Source organism: Xiphophorus couchianus, chromosome 23, assembly GCF_001444195.1.
Source record: "Xiphophorus couchianus chromosome 23, X_couchianus-1.0, whole genome shotgun sequence".
NCBI classification, from domain to species: Eukaryota; Metazoa; Chordata; class Actinopteri; order Cyprinodontiformes; family Poeciliidae; genus Xiphophorus; species Xiphophorus couchianus.
Genome location: NC_040250.1, coordinates 21,094,040 through 21,113,369, shown reverse-complemented (window position 1 = coordinate 21,113,369; position 19,330 = coordinate 21,094,040). Strand labels below are relative to the sequence as shown.

The following is a 19,330-nucleotide window of genomic DNA, read 5'->3' as shown; positions in this document are numbered from 1 at the left end:
CAACAGCACAATAACGGTTGTAAATACTCTAGCCTGCGGCAGTACAAAGACAAAATGTGATTAAGGTAAGACATTTACAATATATTTATTAAGCCAGTCAAATACAAAAAGTCTCACATGTGCTTTTTGCCAACAGCAAAAAGGAAAAAAAGAACGCTATAAACCAGAAAAATACACCTGCCAGAAATTACAGCATACCTTTCAAAGTGCAACTCTGCTGATGTCTCAGTTCTCACCCATCAAATATTTTTGTTCCCCGCAACTTACAAACTCATTTCACAAAAACTGAGCCAAAGTCCCGTCCCGCACAATTTGAAGCCCTTCGCCTGACTACTTGAAATACTTTATACTAAGGAAATAACTGGTGTTTAGGTAAAACCACTTTCTGAGATTGGTTTGACCATCTTACAAATTGTAAAACATATTTCCAACATCTTGATCCTGTACTATGTCATGAGGTCTTCTGACTTTGCAGGCAAATCCCCTTGGCATTAATTGCTGGTTGTCAATTGGGACTGAAAGCATCGTCAAGACATCCTGGCCAAGGTTTTTTTTTCCCTCTGAGGAGCAGAGCTGTAATATGCAAGTTGTTGTATGAGTAGGACTCTAATTACTCCTGCTGCCTTAAGATTTTGAGGCTCTGTTTGCAACTGTGTGTTGGGGCTACAGTAAAATGGTACAGGATGCAGTAAAAATGAGCATAAATATCAGAATGCGTGGTAAAACCAAGTAGAAGTGTTGTTTAATGAGATTAGGTCCATCATCATGGAAAAAAAAGATGGTTAAGTAATGTGCATTGTGTATTGTGTCTGATACAAACATACAATGTCAATAGCTACATACAATATATTGGGATTACACTAACAACATAGAAAGAACAGCATTACTAAAGACAATGATTTACACTCAGTAAATGCAACTATCAAAACAGCAGGTTATAAATAAATTATTAGTAATCACAATCATGTTTTTTGGTTTTTTGGTATCAAAATTCATTTCCCCAAATTTTTGTATTTCAACAACCACTTTCGAACAGTTACACATATTAGACATTTCTAGAACATCGATGGCACTGTAGAAATCCTCATAAAATCAATTAACATTCACTTTGTTTTTACTTCTATGATTTATTGTACCTATATAATCATTCAGTGCTGGAATGAGCACATGTTGTCCTATTTGCTTTTGGCTTCCAGTAACCCTACAAGTTAATCAAAGTGTTAAGGTGTTACATACTTGCAGAGAGACAATTACATAGGTATATTTTGCAGAAGGAAATAAGATAAAACAAAAGAAAGCAATGATAATTATTCAAACTCATTTAACAAAAGGACTTCAGTTCCAGATAAAAAAATCTAAATAATATGTATATATATTTATATATATTCAGAATAGCGAAGTGTTTCACAAATAGCCTTATAAAACGCAAGTATAAACAACATTACAATAGGATATCTACAGTTCAGTAGGAAAATTATATCTCAATCACACTTTGTCAACTCAAAGACAGTTTCATGCTACTACCCAGGCTCCATCAGATGGGTACGGTGATGCTTTAGTGCTTTCCGGGGTCGATGTTCTGTCTCTCCCTTTTGCTAAACCCTGTTGCTGTGGCTGCTGTTGACTGATCTACAAGGGTACAGAAGCAAAGACTCATTACTGTCGACCCACAAAACCAGGTCTGACTTAAAGTTCAGTTTTCCAGTTCTTCTAGTATTTAAAACATTTGTTTCTGCAACCGGTTAGTTCCATATAGTGTTCATACTCCTTGCAGTTCATGACATTACAACCAAACTACAATGCATCACTGCAGCTTAGCAGGAAATTATAAAATGAGGTATTTTAATATTAAATTAAAACTACAAGATTTTTGGAGTTGTTTTCTGCCAGTTTTGCACATTCAAACACCAAAATACTTGTAAATTTAACCTTTACAAAACAGCTTAGGCTCATTCTGTTTAAATGGAGAACCTCTGATCAACTTTCAAGTATTGGCAGAAATTCTGAAATGGAATGAGTTCTGAACTTTGACTAAGCCATTCTAACACACAGATTTAATTTGATCTAAACCATTCCACTGTATGTCTGATTAAAGTGGGCTAAATATAAATGCATGCCACACTTTTCAAATTTTTATTTATAAATCTCTCTCTATATATAAATATGTATATCTAACAACTATACTCTAGTTTGTGCTGGTGCATCACATCAAATAAAAAATTAGAAAACTTTAATTTGTGATTTTAACATGAAAGTTTTTTGCAAGGCACAACAGATGTTTTGCATAGTAGATGGAGAACTGACCTAAAATAGTTCATATACAAAGCAATTTGAGCAAAAGAAAATGTGAGTATGTTCTTTACCTGCGTTCTCTGGTGGCGGTCTTGAGCTCTCTCCTACTGCTCTGGCCCCTCGTGGTTGAGGGAATGACATCTGCCAAGGAAAACCCTGACCAAACAAAATTTACAGTTAAAACCAAAAATATTCCACACCTGAAGCAGCAATCCTTAAATTCTCACCATGATCCTCACAAGAAACTTGGGGTAAGAGGAAGAGAGACAGGGGTTTAGCGCTTCCTTACCGGGGTAACAGGTTGGAAGTCTCGAGCTGGGGGCGGTGCTGCTGCTGCTGCTGCTGCTGCTGCTGCGGCGGCTGCTGCTGCGGCGCCCGCTGCGTTGGGCATCCGGGGAGGGAAGTGAATGGGCCAGCCCTCCAGGCCCTGCGTTCCCACCTGCACAAAGGGACCACAGTAGGGAGGGCTCAGAGGGCCGTTCACTGAGCCCGACGTGGGGTCTGAGGTACGTCTTTCCTGCTGCTGCCCCTATGAGGTGTCATAAGTACAAATGTGATCTCCAATCCGTGCATGCCTACAGCGGTCCATGTAACGACATGGCCCCACTGCAGACCCTCAACCCTGCTGCACCTGCTGATCCCAAATGCACTGGACAACTAGCAAAAAGCAGGTTGTTTTTACATCAACTTATTGAAGCTCTTGCATCTGACACTTTCCAGCCACAAGGGGGCACTGGTCGACAAGTTTTTTTTAATTATTATTTTACTTATTTAACACTGAAAGACATGACCAATGACCACCTTGATTTAACAATTAACCTAACATATCCTGTTATTGTATGAAGCTGTAATACTATGAAGCTCAGCAGCCAGTACCTGTTTGTGATGCTGCATCTGCAGTCTCTCCAGCTTACATCTCTCTGTGCGTTCTCTCTGACACTCATTCTGAGCTTGATGAAGCTAGATCACACACACACAATAGGAAAACATAAAGAAAATAAGCTCTCATTAAGATAAAATAGTATTGTGCTGCAACATTTAAATGCAAAATCTTTCTAGGGTGTATAAAAAACACCAAACAAAATGATTCTTACTTGATTGGTCAAATTGGTAATCTGACCCTGGAGCCTCTCGACTTGCCGTCTCAGATCCTCTTTCTCCTCATTCATTCGCTCCCTGTCACTTCTTTCTTTCCTAAAGTCCTCCTCGAAGATTTTCACCTGAAGTTAAAAAAAATAAAAATACACACAGTTTATTGAAAGAGAGACATCTTTAAGTTGAATCCTGTTTCTTAGGCTTATTGCTTCCTCCCACAGAGGAAAGACCAAACCATAATGTCAAATGTACTCTTTAAAAAACATCAACTGTATTGTTTTTAAAAATTATTTAGCATCCAATATATTAACAAGAAATAAAGTATAAACTTTACATACAGTGTAAAGTTAATCCAAAAAAAAAAAAAAAAAAACTTGTGTGGAGTACACTGAAATGAGTTTAAATTATATTTACTTACTGAGGATAGGTCTAGATAATACAGATTGCTTTTTCTTATGACATTTTATTTTAAACAACACATTATGTTGCTTATTTTTTATCTTTTTTATTTTTGAGAAGACCTAAAAAAAAATCTGTTTTCACAGGAGCAATTAATACCTATTATTTCAAAGCAAGTATTTGAAAAAAATTAAATGAAGAAGATTTGACAACTGGGAGACCCTATTTTTATTTACTTATTTATTTTTAAAAAGTTGGTATGATGGTTGATTTAGGTATAAAAAACAGTATAAAATGTAGCCACACATCTTCCTTGATAAGGAAGAAAAAAAATGTATTTAGATTTGAGCTTTTCAAAACATACAATATTATAATGGTAACTTTGTTCCAAACTATCAGACTTTAAGTTACATACTCTAGAAGGGTTGATGATTAGTCTGACTGGAAGTAATACAGTTAAACCGCTATTTCGCGGTTCACCTTTCGCGGTCTCGCTGCTTCGCGGATTTGCATCGTGCATTGTGTTCTGCATTCTGATTGGCTAAGCAGTCTCTGCGCTTCTTCTCTACCTGTGTGTCAATAACTTTGCGGGTAATATGTACACGTACGTAAAACAGCTTGCCATATTTAACATAATCGATGGTGGCATGTCGGTTTATAAGAAGAAAAAAGAGCGACAACAACTACCGATAACTTTGTTCTTCTCTCGAAAAAACACACCTGCACCGCGGGCTTTAGAAGAACAAAACGCTACAGAGCGGAGTTAGGATGCAGCGGCTCAGTCAGAAGAGCAGTGAAATACACGTGAGTCACCATTTGTCCTACTGTACTTGGTTTGGTTTTTTTTCATAATTATTTTTTATTTTCTCCCGTTCTAATCCAATGACTCAGGTCGCGGTGGGGCGGCGCTGATCTCCGCAATTCGGGCACGGGAATCCACCTTCAGTTCGTATTAAAATCATTATTTTACAGTACAGTAGTTATTTGTGAAAAAAAAAAAAGTTTATACAGTACTTTTTATTTGTTAAACAAATGTTTGGGCCTGTAAAAAGGTTTTGTTCTTTGGTTTCAATGTGTTATGGAGTATTTTATTGTATAATAATTGTAAAAAAATAAAGGTTTCTACTTTGCGGATTTTGCCTATCGCGAGTTCTTTTTGGAACGTAACCCCCGCGAAAAACGAGGGTTCACTGTACATCAAAATATCACAACCCAAGGATATTCATTCATTTTGGTTCAGTGGCAGTTGTTGTCGAGCAGACACATAAAATTTTGCAATTTACTTAGAATTTAAAAAAAAATGAAACGAAAATAAGATACTACTTAAACTTGTTCCAAAACATTTAAAAATTAATAAGTATTTTATCTTTACTTTTTGATGCTGGTCGATAACTGATACCAAACATGATGTATGGAGGACAAATCAAAGTGCTCAATGTGCTACTAAAATATTACAGAGAGAAAAGAGCAGTTAAGTTGCATAACCTTTTTCCAAAAGCAGCTCCTAAATCTTTGTGTTAAAAATAATTGTTTAATTTTTCTCTTTTCCACTATAATGAACAGGGACACTCTAGGCCTTAGAAAACATGGTTTGGAGCTAAGAGTCATTAGCTCCAAACCATACGGAGACACAAGACATACGACGTGGAAACAATTCAGCTTTAAAGTATAACTGTTCATATTTTGTGATGCGCTTCTTGCCTGTTCTTTTAGTACAGCGATTTGTGTGAGCAGCTCCTGTTTTTTCAGGTTATTGGCTGCATCTGAAAAGTTCCCCGGTCCAGGAGGTTGCTGAGAGGATGAGGGGGAATGCAAGTTCAAGGCTTCCTCCAAGGCCTGGAAAAAAAGAAAGTGAACGCGTAAAAAAACCCCCCCAGAAAACAAGTGAAACTGATTGGAGCTGAATTTGTTTCTCTTTTGCTCACTCTGTTTAGGCGTTGGATCTCTTTCTCCTGGTATTCCCTCTGCTTACTGAGGGGCAGCAGCTGATCCTGCAGGTAGCGAACCTTCTGCTTCAGCTCAGTTGTTTCAGAGTTTAAACACTCCTTCTCGCCCTGAAACAAACAAAGTCAGTGGCACTTTGTTCAGTCTCCTATATTCTTGATTATTCAGATATTTTATAAAATGAGTGGGCTTTGTGTCTCTCCATCCTCACCTGTACGTTCTCAATTTTGGACTTGGCCAGCAGCAGTTTCTTGTCGTAGTCGCGCTGCCTCTGCTCTCGCTCAGCCTCCAGCTCCAGTACAGTTTTCTGGGACTCGGCCAGACGTTGCCTGAGGTCTGTGATCTAAGGAAGAGTTTAAATCATGTGTCTCAAGAACACTCATCACACAACTCGTGTACAAAAACTGCATACGCGACATAATTTTTTTTTTTTTAAAAAGCATAAAATGAAAAAAAAAAAAAAACTTTGGTAAAGATAAACATCTGCTGGTGCCTGTGTTGAAATAGAGCATTAAGGAAACGTGCGTTATCAAATTACAAACCAAGCCGCAAAAAGGACACATTTGCGAACACGCAGTTCTATCTTTGTATAAAATATGAACGAACCGTAGTGACGCAAATGGATATATCTGGGGTTCTGTGGTTTAAACCTAAGCCTGCATGGTGTCCCCGTCTCTGCAGAGTGTGAATGTCGGTATGTTCAAGGATGCGGGTGTGCACAAACGCAGGTGTGTGAGCGCCGTTGTGAGGCAGTGTGTGTACATCCGTGTGTCGCTGCTGCCCTCTGACTGCACCACAGCAGGAAGTCAGCGGGTACCGGAGAGGTGAGGGGAATTCTTGCTGAAGTGTGACAGGCCTTGTGGTAAGTATGCTCAAATAGCAAGCTACTGCAAGATTGCACCTTTTCCACTGGACAAGCACATTGAAACAGAAAAAAAAAGAAAAATAAAAAAGGACATGCATGTAATTGCTTCACTTGACTGCCACCTGTTTGCTCACAAACATCAGAGTTGTAAGTTTCCCTGCAGATGGCCTAAAAACTGTCACCGATTAAAAAACAAATTATTTCAATGGTAAAACTGAACTAGGGCTTCAACTGTTTTCTGGGGGAAATGCAAAAATGGTCTCCTTCCTTCTTTAGTAGCATAACCAGCAGTTTGGAAACAAATGAGACAGACACAAACTATCAGACAACACGTGAAGCCATCTCTAACCCAGAATACAGTGGGAAACTGGATTCAACATGTTTAGAAATGCTTATTGTGAACTCAAATATATTTTGTTGTCAATTCTGTTGCATTTCTACATTTTTTAAACTTTTTTTTTTATTAGTCTTTCATGATTTTTCTCTAAACTTTTATAACAGCCAAAAAAAAAAATATTTGCACAAAACGAAAAGTGTATTATGTCATCAAATGTGTCAGAGATTCTTTTTTTGCATTCGTAATATAAATGTAAACATATTTTTCACAGTAATTTGCATTCAAGCGGTCTAAAAGTCAATCAGACGTCTTCCCACACTGTTCATGGCAGCCGTAAAGTCATTACTGTACCTTCTGCTCAAACTGTGACTTCATGGCGTTCCACTGAATGTCCCACTGCTTGTTCACCTCCAGAACCTGTGAGCAGCGCCAGAAAGCGAAACAAACAAACAATGAACATGTAGGAAACAAAGAGCACAGAGACTTTCCCCAATGGCAAAAGAGGATGGGCAGCTACTTTCTTTAAAAAAAAAATTTAAAAAAAAGTAAGAAAGGACTCACATCCTTTCTCTGCTTCTCCAAAAGCTTGATCTTCTTTTCGTACACCTCTATGTCACATGCTTTAGCTGGGGTTTTCTCTGCTGATTTTCCACTCTGGGGACACATACACAAAAATTTTCCTCATTCCACAAAAATCCATGATTACATAGCACATATATGAGGAAGCTATGTTATAGATTCATTGAATTTGTTTGCTAACCATATTTCCCAAGGAAAATAGGAGGAAAAAAGTAAAAAAGAAAAAAAAAATCATAAATAATAAACGCAATTTATGTTCTTGATATAAATGTACCTTCTGCGGTGTGGTGGCCTCCATTTTAGGTCGAACAGCTGGAGATTCCTCCTTAACCGGCTCGTCTTTGGCCTCTGGAGTCTCTGTTTCTGACGGTGAAGCAGTCGACACCACTGCTGTCCCTCCCGTGACCAGCTCCTTCAGTTTCTGATTCTCCAGTCTAAGTAAGCAAGAAAGTGAAAATGATAATATTTCTGAGCAGAGTCCAGTTTTTTTCCTAGACTGTGACGCTTTACAGTCATGTCCTTTGGGAAGAACCTACAAGTCTCAGATGGGGACACAAACAGAAAGCACTTAAATAATTCCCCATCAGAAGTGAAAGCGTGGTCCTGCAGCCGCCAAGCGTAACTACAGAATGTGTAGAGTCACAAAATCAAAACAGACAAGAAGCCGTTTTCACAACTTGCAGGGAGGTTTAATACACAAAAATGACTGTAGGTGACGTAACGTGCAGCGCGACCTCACATGGTATTCATTCAACCAGCCAGACAAAATACTTTCTGCTCAACTGAGGAAATACAAAAGTCCAGTGAAGCTGAAAGAGACTGAGAAACATTACCTCAGCTGCTCCAAGTCTCGATTCCTGATATGATGATCTTCTTCCATTTTCTTTCGAAGCTCATTGTTTTCCTGTCTGAGCTGCTCACACAGCGTCTACAAAACCAAAGAGACCAGAAGACCCACATTTATTTCAATATTAACCACCACTCTGTACACTGCTACTGGATTTTTTTTTTTAAACTAAAAGCTCCTGCTTTTTAAAAACAATGCTGCCATAAAAAAATATTTTTTAAAACATACAGAGGTTTTGATTTGCACATCTATAAATCACAATTTATCAGAAAATGACATTTTTTAGGTTAAAACTTCTTTGGGGTTTCTGCCAGCTTCAACCAGGTACATTTAAGAGCAGATAATTTACACCTCAGAATAATAAAAGAAAATAACATAAGTGTGTTATAAAGCACATTTAACTTGGTAAATAAGTTAAATTAGATATGACTTAATTTGATGTTTTTTGACTTGAACATGTGAGGCTACTGCTGTTATAACTAGATTTTTTTACCTTGATGCATTTTTGTAGTAAATATTAAGCTTGATAAAATGTTACAATCAGTTTACTATTGAAATCCTTACTTTGAATCTAAACCTTGTGAAATACATCCAATTTGATGGGCTAGCAGTAGATAATGTAACGGCACAGTTTCAGTAAACGAGTTTCAGCAGAAACTAACTTACTGTAAAAAATAAAAAAGAAGAAGCCACTTGAAGTGAAAAGCAATAAATGAGCAACCATAAAAATGTAAAGATGAAACTAAAGGTAATGAAATTAAGAACCATTATAGAAAATCCATTTCAGCCTTTTTATAGCCCTAAAATAGAAATGATTAAATATAATAATTTTTAAGAACCTGCCAAAAACCCTGTTCTCGTTTTCTGTCAATAAATACCATTCTTTTTAAGGACGCATCGGTAGCAATTGCAAAATTTAAAGCTTTTAATGAATATTATTTGACACACCTCCTACTCATAGTGATAAGTTTAGAAATTAAGTTATTTAATCGTTACTGGAAAGTCTTTATTATTTTATGCCAAATAAGAGGATTGGGCAAAACAGATTAGTCAAGTGCAAAACGTTGCTCACCTGTAATGCTCTATTGTTACAAATGTCAGAGTTAAAGTTTCTAAGGAACAATGCATATTAAACTAAAACTACAGGTAAACTGATTGGCTAAAATTTGCTGGCAAAGTGTACATTTGCTTCCAAAACAGATCTCACAAGTTACCAACTCATTAAAATGTTGCTGTTTCACAACTCTCAATGTAACGTTCAAAAGAAAATAGAAATATTTTTAAAATTGCCAGAAATAGATCACAATAACATCCTAAATGTGCCAATTAACTTTCCAGGCTTCATACCTGTAGGAGAGAGGTCCTCTGTTCGTTCTTCTGGACCTTTGAGGAGAGATGGTGAAACTCCACCGCCATGCGGCCGAGGTGAGCCAGCAGCTGGTTTGGGTTCGACTCCTCTGCAAATATGCTGAAAGAGCTCTCCAGCCGCTTCAGCTGACTCGCTAGCTCGTTGTTCTCCTGAGGAAGCTGGGGAAGCGCTCCTGCCACCAACCCTGCCTGGAGAGAGCCACACAGGTGGAAAGTCAGTCATCTTCGCAGAGATGAGTAGGCGAGGCCATCTTTTACATATTTACTCGAGACCACACAAAGCCTGCTGTGCAACATAAACACTCTGCTTTATTTCTATGGAAAATAGATGCTAAATTCTCTGAAAAGTCAAACCCGTTTGACCTGGTGGATTTAAATTTAGTACTCAGAGAGTACTTTCGCCTTTTAAAATCTGTTACATAAAAATGTTATTTTTATGTGCTAAAATTTAAGAAAGGTGTACTAAAATACTACTTTAGCCTAAAATATAAAAGCAGTCCCATGTCCAAGGATGTAAAGCGTGAATGAATCTGAGTAATTCTAGTCCGTAATAATCCTGGAATTTCCCTTCACTGACTCAGATGGAGCTGCCAGTATTGTGTTTGTAGGTGAGTCAATGCACCGCTGATGTATTCCTAATTTTGAGGAAATTGCTATACAGAGGAAATCCTGAATTTAGCCTCAAAAGCCACAGAAAAAAAATTTATGCTGAAGTCAAAGCAAGAGGATCATCTGATCTGAAAAACTGTTTGGGAAAAAAAAAAACTTCTGGGGTAGTTTTTATTTTGGTACATACAGCCAAGGCATCAGAGTTCCTTCCCTCCATATTCCCCCTTTCAGATTCCAATAAGGCCTCCTGTAAAGACCAAAAAGGTTTGATATCCGTTACCGATTCATAAACGTCACACACACACACGTCACATTAGATAAAACTCAGTACATACATGGGGCTTCTCTGGCTGAAGTGTTCTCCCTAAACAGCTTGATTGCTCCTCCTTCTCTGCAGTGGGGTGTAAACAGGGTTTGCCTGAAATCAACCAAGGCAACAAGCTAAATCACAATATTCATTTAACTGGTTATCACACCCGAGTTAGATACCAAGTTCTATTCCTCATTTCACAGTTTTCAGCCATCCCACAGATTGGATGAAATCTGTGGGACTTACTTTGAGCCTCAGTGTGAACAGGCGCTCCCGCGCACAGACTGGCGGCGTAGCTGGCCGACTTTAAAGCTTCATTGTCCCTCACCAGCTCCTCCACCCGCTGTCGAAGCCGCGAAGCCTCCGACTGGGATTCTTCCAAAAGATCACCTGCAACATCATTAGAAATCTCGTCGTCACAGTCTAAGAAGACGCTTTAGATGAGTATTTTTCACAAACAGGAGCAGTCAGTAAATAGGACATGACAGATGTTCAGAGGGAAATAAAGACACATCCTTGGTGAGTCAAAGTCCAATCACACTGCTGGTATGCAACCATGTCCAAAGACAACCTAGGACGTTTTTCAAGTTTTACAATACGTCATAACCCTTGTTTCACAACCGTTTCATTTTTGTGAAAGTGAAGGCACGCAGACTGCTACAGGAGATGTATTGTTCAAATCATTTTCTGTTTTCTGTTCCATAGATAACACGAAGAAAATGATAATCCCTAGCACTCAGCAAAGATGGGTCATCCTCATTTCCCAGACATCAGAAACATGCTCTGATGTGGAACCTACCTAAGCTCTTAAGTCCCTTCATCCGTTCCCTCAGCATGCTGTTCTCCTCCAGCAGCTGGCGATAGCTGCTGCCCCCCACTACCTCATCCCTGGCCTTGACCTCACTCCCACCGGGATCGTAGATGCGATACGGACCTTTCCCTTCCATCGCCGTCGTTCACTTACTAAACATGATCTTCTGAACTGTGGGGAAAAAGGAGAACTGTTTCAATTTTATGTGATAAATAAAAACAAAACAATAAAGCACACAAAAAAGCTCAACAGAAAAAAAAAGATCTATACATAGTAGAGTTCTGATTACACACAGCTACACTGATGTCCAGTGTTTACATAAAACAATACAGCTAGGAATGATTTATATGTATTCCTCCAGAACTGCTGCCGAAGCACTGATTATATCGTTTATTGATCATTTTCCAAAAAGCTGGGCATCCACATATAACAGCCCCTCAAAAGTGTCAGAAAGTAATTTGCAGATGATTCAAGACACCCACTCAAAAGCCCACCGAAGCCCACGTTTTTTAACTTCTAGTTTCTAGCAGTAAGAGTGAAAAACCCATTGCTGATGCCCGATACAGAAACGACCGCCTGAGTGACAACAAAAGCAGCAACCTACCCACCTTAATGCTTCACTAACAGGGGTGACACATTTGGGAAGAGAGTGCTGGCGTTACAGAGGGCTAAATAATACAACCACAACGCTCATAAGCAAGGAAGAAAGACAAAAGCAGAGGGGGGAAATACGCAAAAAATAACGATATTTCTAATATTAAACACTTATTTAACACTCGAGCCTAAAATACAGCCCAATCCGGTTGATGATAGCTACCTTGATTGGCTGAAGAAGGCTAATATTAGTTTTCGCTGTTGTCATGCAAATTGCTAACGACATCTTCGTTAGCTTTCGGCTTCAATGCGGGACAGGAAGCCCTTTAAAGTCCGATATTTCTACACTAGACGGGCTCCCGTCGGCGCGGAAAGTAAGTCGGAAAGAGGAGCAACACGACGAACCGAAAAAAAAAAAACGAACAAAGAGGTTTTTTTTTTGGTTTGGTACCTTTCAGCTTGCTGTGGCCTCTCGTCTCTGTGGCTAGACAGACATCTACTGCGGAAGTAGTCTACTGAGTCTATGCCGTAACCTGGGAAATTCCACCTCGCGACGTTTGATGTAAACAGCAGTGATTGACAGCCAAACGGACCAATCAGAGGGCAGATCCGCGTCCTGCGCGGAGCCGCTGACCGTGATGTAAACACGGAGGCAAGAGGCATTGCTCAATTCCCTATTTAATCAGGTAATCTTTAATTATTGAGAACGGCTTAACCCCGTCCTCGCGATGTGTTGATGAATACGTACAAAACCGGTGCCCACTCGTTTCAAAAATGGCTGACATAACAGAAAGTGAAGTAAAACAGGTCCCAAAAAATTATTAACATTTCTCGTGATTGCAATTTAAACAATTCCCATACTTTTTTTTTTTTTTTTACCCTCAGAATGTGACTTATTTTAGAACAGGGACAAACCCGAGCGTTTTCGCTGAATTACTTTATTTTTCATTGATAAATTCAGAGGGGCTGATGGGGGGTTTCTGTTGTTGCATCACATATTTCCTCTGAACTATGAGGGCAAGAAGACCTAGATCAAGATAGCAATGAGTCTTCACTGCACGTTAACACGGCCAGCTTGGAAAATTTGTAAGAATCGAATAATAGTGCTTATAATGTTTAAGTTTAAACTATGGAAAACAACTATAAATATATAGGCTACTGTTATTTTATTTTGTTAGATGGTTGAATAACTTGTCAAAAATGTTCAAAGTACAAGTATTCACATACCTTTTCCACATTTTGTCAGAGTGTAACCACAAAATTACGTTGAATTTTACTGATGCTTTTTTCAAATAAGAGTCTATTCAGCCCACTTCACTGTAATACCTATAAATAAAACCCAGCACAACCTTCAGAAGTCACTTAAATGATATATATATAGAACCCTCCTGTTCTGTTGAAGACCTCAGAGATTAGTTGGTGTATAGAAGTTCACAAACGGCATCATGAAAACTGACATACAAGCATGACAGGACAAAAATAAAGTTCTGGAGCAGCTGAGGAGACTTGAATATTGATACTCTCCATGAAATGTTACTGACGTTGATCTATTCTGCAAAGAGGAAAGAGCACCATTTTAGGTTTATAGATGTACAACGCTGGCAGAGATGTACCCCAAAATTCATATATATATATCTTGACTCAGAGGAGCCCAGTACAAACAAACAACTATTCTTTTTCATTTTTGTAATGGAATATCATAACTTGCTGCTTTATGTTAGTTTATAACATAACAGCAAATGAAAATGCATTGAAGTTTGTGCTTATGGCATGAAAGAATGTGAGGAGTATGATTGCACATCATTGTATGACCTAGTTTTAGGTAATAAGCATAACAATAAATTATGTTATAAAAATAAAAAATAAAAAGTTATTTTAGCACAAGAAAGTTTATGCCTACGATGCAAGAGTTTATCAAAGCTTGTTTATTCAATTTACATGCTTTGACTTATTATTAAGTCTACTGAAAAGTTCTCTTGTCATGATTTTCCATTCAAAACAAACTTATGAGCCTACATATATTTTATTTAGTGGGTTTTTTTTTTCAATTCACTTAATAGATCTTTTAATAATTGAGGTTAACAAAGAAAATACCAACTTAAGGACAATTTAATAACTGCAAAGTCAAAAATGAGTGTGTGAATAAATCGTGCATGTTTTCAAGGCAAGAAAATGCAACAGAAATCAAGCACCAATAGTTAAATAATATCTAAACACCACAAAATCTAACCTAATAACATTTTTCTCATTGACTCACATAAAATCATACTGAGCTTTTCCTGTTTTAGGACAGTTAGCGTTACCAAAATTGATAATAATTGAATGAACACAAATTTTTCACTTATTTTTCGAGCATTACGAGTATTTTTAAAATAGGTGGTATAATTGCCCTTTAATCTGTGTAACTTGGGTCAAATTTTGGGTGTCCTTGTAGATAACTGTAGTTTGTTGTCATTTTTGCTCATTCTTTCTGATAAAACGGGTCTCACTAATATATATTTGGAGGCCATCTTTGTCTCACACAGTTTCTCAGATCTGCTCAGAAAATAAGTATGGAAATGTAACTGGGGCAGTGTGGTAGTCACTCCAAAACTTTGACTTTGTTTTCTTTCCACTATAAACTTCTGTGGGTCTTTGAGTTATTGTCCACTTGGAAAGCTCATTTGTGCCCAAGATTGAACTCACTGAAAAAAAAGAACAGGTGACTCAACTTTAATATATTGCATTAATTGGTCAAAAGTAATCAAATTAAGTTTATCTAAGGTAATTTATTAAGGTCATTGCGTTGCCAAATTAAAGAAATGTAAAGTTAATTTCATTACAAGTGACCAATTAAAACAATTCATTTAAGTTGGAGCTCCATTTTCTTTTTTTAGTGTAATATCTGGAGATGTTGCTTTAACATTTGCACACAAGGTTCTTCCTCATTGTGCTATCTATTTTGAGAAGTGTATCAGACCTCCTGCAAGAAAACAACTTCATACTTCCACCCCTGTATATAACAGTTTTCTCACGTTTGCTATATAATAATAGCTGTTATGGTCAAATACTTTAATTTCAGTTTTATCAAACCACAGGACATGTCTCCAAAATGTTTTCCATTGCCCCTGAGTCCATTTGCAAGCTGTAATCTCAAGCACTCTCCAAAACATAGTGTAATTCATGCTTCACGGTTGATATAACCTTAATTAGTAATCGATACGTTCTTTATTCTGGTGTTTAAGTAACGCAGTTTGAGACATATTTGTCCAAAGAATATTTTCCAGAAGTCCCAGTCTATGTCTTTATGGCAAACTTCTGTCTGGCCTTAGCATGCGTCTTAGAGAGCAAAAGCTTTCTCCTTACCCAACTCCCATAGAAGAAACTTGCACTGTCTCCTTCTGTGGTTGTGTCCTAATTTATTTCCTAATTTATTGAAGGATAAAATAAATAGTTTGTCTCTTCAGTTTTAGTTGTTTGGTTATGTTACCTGAATTAATCAGTGTTTTTCATTGACAATGTCTGCATGTTAAAATAACTTGGGGAAAGTTGCAAAAGGTTGCAATCATTTTTTTTTCATGTGACTAAAGAAAGAATATAAAAGATTGCATTCACACGTTGAACATGACCAGTCCTGTTTGGGACTTCCTGAGGTTCTCTGCCCTCCAACATTGCTTTGTTGTGCCACAGTGTATGAGTAATGCAGTGGAATATTATGAGCCATTTACCCAACTGATTACAAAGAAATCCTACCAATCCGTTGTAATCTTTCTGTACATTGTAACTTTTGAACTTTATTTTAGCTAAATCAGACTCAACATAATTGATGGCTGATATGAATCCAGGAAGGATGAATGCTGTATTTGGGTGAAAGCTTCCATTCACGAATGTGAACACTTAAATGAAACACTTTACATTTTTGACACCATCATCCCCATTTCAGCCACTGCTCATGTTTAAATGAGTTGACAGAAAACGTCCCACACTTTTATTGTCATGATCATGGAAAATTTTAATCTCTTCTAAGAAACTGAATTGCATTTTTTCATTCGCTCTAAGCAGAACATCGTCACAATTATCATTGAAAAAACCTTGAAAACATAATTTTGCTATTAATCTACACAACGTGTTTCAGTGACTGAAATAAATTTGTGTTTTCATAATATACAAATTTGTTAAATGTTCTCTGTTGGTAAGAAGTACACATGTATTCATAATCAGAGTGAAACGCAACAAAAACCATCTATAAAGCTCAACTGACCAGCTCTAAACTAAACCCCAAACAATTAAGTTTAGAAAAAAGTAACTTGACTATTAACTGGCCAAAAGTACTTTAAAGTGGACCTTTACAAATGTTCATAGAAATTAAGCAAAATACTTGTGTTACTATTTAAGTAACTTGTCTGCAGAGTCTTTAAAAGTGAAGTTAATTTTTTTTTCTTCTGAAGTTAAAATCGCTTATTTGACCTCTGTCTGTATTATCAATTGTTTATGTCAAACATAAAGAAATTTTTTTTAAAAGTCCACACAAAGTTGAAGAATATTTAAAATCCTTCAAAGCAATAGTGACATCTTGTGGGAATTAAGAAGCCATTTATCTTTGGTCACATTTCCTCCTCAAACCGATGCACAGGTCTTCAGTTAGCTGGAAATTCAAAGTATAATACAGCGATTACTTCACACAGTCAGACCTAACCACACAAGAGGAACGCTCCCACTAAGGTTTCCTTTTTTTTCTCCCACTGTAAACAGAGTTCTTGCTGACGAAGACATTTATGACAGCATGGCCTTAGAACTTCAGCCTTGGTGGTCTTACTGGGCGAGAAAACACCCAGTCTGTCAGCACCATGGCACCATTTAAAGATGATTTTCTCTGATAAACTGAGAATCAAACCTTTGTTTATCATTTTTAGGCAACCACAATTAGTGCTTCCTGTGCACCACAATGCTGAGACACCCAGTTCATACATGAACTTAAAACCATCATAGAACATACTTAGAAATACGTTCTGTTAATAATTGCCTAACTTTTAGAAACTGTAATGCTTAATAATCTATTGTCTTCAAACCCCTTGAACATTACACCATTTTGTAAAATTACAACTGAAAGCTTTGTTGTATATTGTGATTTAATGTGATAGAGAACTACAAAGTAGCACATAATGGTGAACTGCAGGAAAAACGAAGAGGCTTATAAAAATATACATGTATATATTTAAATAAGAATTACTAAGTCAATACCTCATAGAACCACTTTTCACTCCAACTAGATGCAAGTTTGCTTCGCAATATCCTTTATAAACTTTGCAAATGTAGAGACTGTATTTTATTTTTATTTTTTATTCTTATTTGCCAAATAAGTCGAATTCAGTCAAATTTGCCTTGGAGAAAGAAGAAAAACAAATTTTGGTCTCATCTGTTCAGTCCTCCTTCTTCCACAGTATTGCGCATGTGGTTTGTGGCTAGCACCAAATAGGACTTCTCACAGATTTCTTTCTTCCACAATGGTCAACTTTATGGTTGTACAACTTGTAATTGTTATGTTCACAGCTTCGTCCACCTGAGCTATTGATCTCTGCTGCTCCTCCAGAGTTACCATTTTATAACTTAACCTTGATTTGAACCTCTCCAGAACCTCATCCCTAATCTCTCCGCTGTGTTCCTTGGTCTTTGTGATTTTTTTTGTCCTCTAACAAACCTCTGAAGCTTCATCAGAACAGCTAGATTTACACTGAGATTAAATTACACAAAGGTGGACTCTCTTTACTTTTTAGGTGACTTCTGTGGCCAGTTGCTTGCTATAATGGTGATCAGCGCAAAATGAGACAAACGGTTAACACAAGTTTTTATCGGTGAGACATTTTAACAACATATTTTCTTTCCATGTCACAGCGATCCACTGTAACAAGGGATTGATACTCTCCTGTGTCTGTTTTTATACCTTTCAAGAAAATGCTACCTTAAAACAAACATAACAGTGATGGAGACAGCATATAGAAAGGTACAATATGTGCTCTTGCTTCCATAAATCTATACATTAATCATTTAATCATTCTAAACGCTAACTAACAGCAAAAGTCAGTTCCCTAAAGAGCTATTCAGTGGCCATTAGGAAAAGCAAACAGACAATTCATGTGGAGAATGTGCTAAAGTTGTTTTTTCCTTTGTCCTCAGTCTCCCACCAAACACCTTGCCAGTATTTGCTGGTGCAAGATATTTCCTCCTAAGGCTGCTGTGATGTGCTGAAACAATAAACATGGTGATGACTCTGGGACTTCCAACGCAGAACAAAAAGCAAGAGCCAGAGGATACAGGAAATGTCACCCATTACTTCGTCCTGCAGGGCAGCAAACTGCACACTTTGTTTTCTTATCATGCCAACCGCAGAGACCATTTAGAACCATTTTTCCCAATTGAACAAAGCCAAGGGATTGAGCAGAGGGGAGATGTGAAAGAGTCGCCCACAGTTTGAGGTCCCATTTTGACACAAGCACTCAGCATACACCTCACCCTGTTAAGGTACAGGGATTGTTCAGTCTGGTAGTAAAGAAACTGCAGCAAAATGTATTAACAGAAAATCCCCTTTTGGTTTAGAAAGTATCAGCATCTACGGTCTCCTCTTAGCTTAAAACATGCAGATTATTTCTTCTAAATAAAAAAACTGTCACAAATATGTGTTTTCTTTGACCCCAGCAGTCAAAAATGTAATATTTCTAAACAGAAAATCTGAATTCTTGATTTTATTTCAAAACTATGTGACAGATTATTAAGCATCTCCGCCCCAGGGAGTGATGAAATCACATGATGATAACTTTAAATGCACAGCTGCATTTGAACTGTTTTTTTAAATCACTTTATAAATACACATACCTATGACAAAAACATAAATAAATTCACAGTAAATATTAATTTTGTGATATAGGCAGGAAATACTATATATCACAATGAATTATCAGAAAGAATGATAAAATCGCATGGACTGAAAACCCTCCTCACAGTGACTGTTTTTCTGCTTTGTGATGCACAGCCAACCACATCTACTTCAGTGACAGCACAAAATGGCTGCAGCCACCTCAGCCATAGAAAAAGCAAGAACTCACACAGTGCAAACAATAGTAACAAGTCTGCAACATTCTGCATCTCCATCTTAAACGTTTAAAAACAAATAACAACTCACCCACACATTCAGCTTCTGTCGGAGAGGCACTTTTTAAGGAAACTGGTGAATAAGGGGGAAGCAATTTCACTGCGAGGCTTGGGGAATTCCCATAACCCAGTAAAATGGCCTGACACTGCAGGCT

The 19,330-nt window shown here is 37.5% G+C and overlaps 1 protein-coding gene across 3 annotated transcripts; it reads right to left on the bottom strand.

Annotated features, from left to right (window-relative positions):
- Positions 1 to 66: 66 nt before the first annotated feature.
- Positions 67 to 19,296, bottom strand: tnip1 (TNFAIP3 interacting protein 1). Of its 3 annotated transcripts, none has more exons than XM_028009248.1 (18): positions 19,207 to 19,296; positions 11,445 to 11,627; positions 10,892 to 11,035; positions 10,671 to 10,753; positions 10,523 to 10,582; positions 9,706 to 9,915; positions 8,345 to 8,439; positions 7,786 to 7,945; positions 7,494 to 7,586; positions 7,284 to 7,349; positions 5,942 to 6,073; positions 5,712 to 5,840; positions 5,488 to 5,622; positions 3,387 to 3,512; positions 3,169 to 3,252; positions 2,582 to 2,821; positions 2,364 to 2,448; positions 67 to 1,629 (listed from the first exon to the last, which is right to left on the bottom strand). In XM_028009248.1, the coding sequence occupies exons 2-18, from the start codon at positions 11,590 to 11,592 to the stop codon at positions 1,556 to 1,558; spliced, it is 2,064 nt and encodes a 687-aa protein (XP_027865049.1). In that variant the 5' UTR covers positions 11,593 to 11,627; positions 19,207 to 19,296; the 3' UTR covers positions 67 to 1,555. The 3 variants fall into 3 exon arrangements, with proteins under 3 accessions (XP_027865049.1, XP_027865048.1, XP_027865050.1); XM_028009247.1 differs by lacking the exon at positions 19,207 to 19,296 and adding an exon at positions 12,502 to 12,628 and having other exon boundaries at positions 70 to 1,629; XM_028009249.1 differs by lacking the exon at positions 19,207 to 19,296 and adding an exon at positions 12,502 to 12,628 and having other exon boundaries at positions 70 to 1,629; positions 2,582 to 2,731.
- Positions 19,297 to 19,330: the final 34 nt, after the last annotated feature.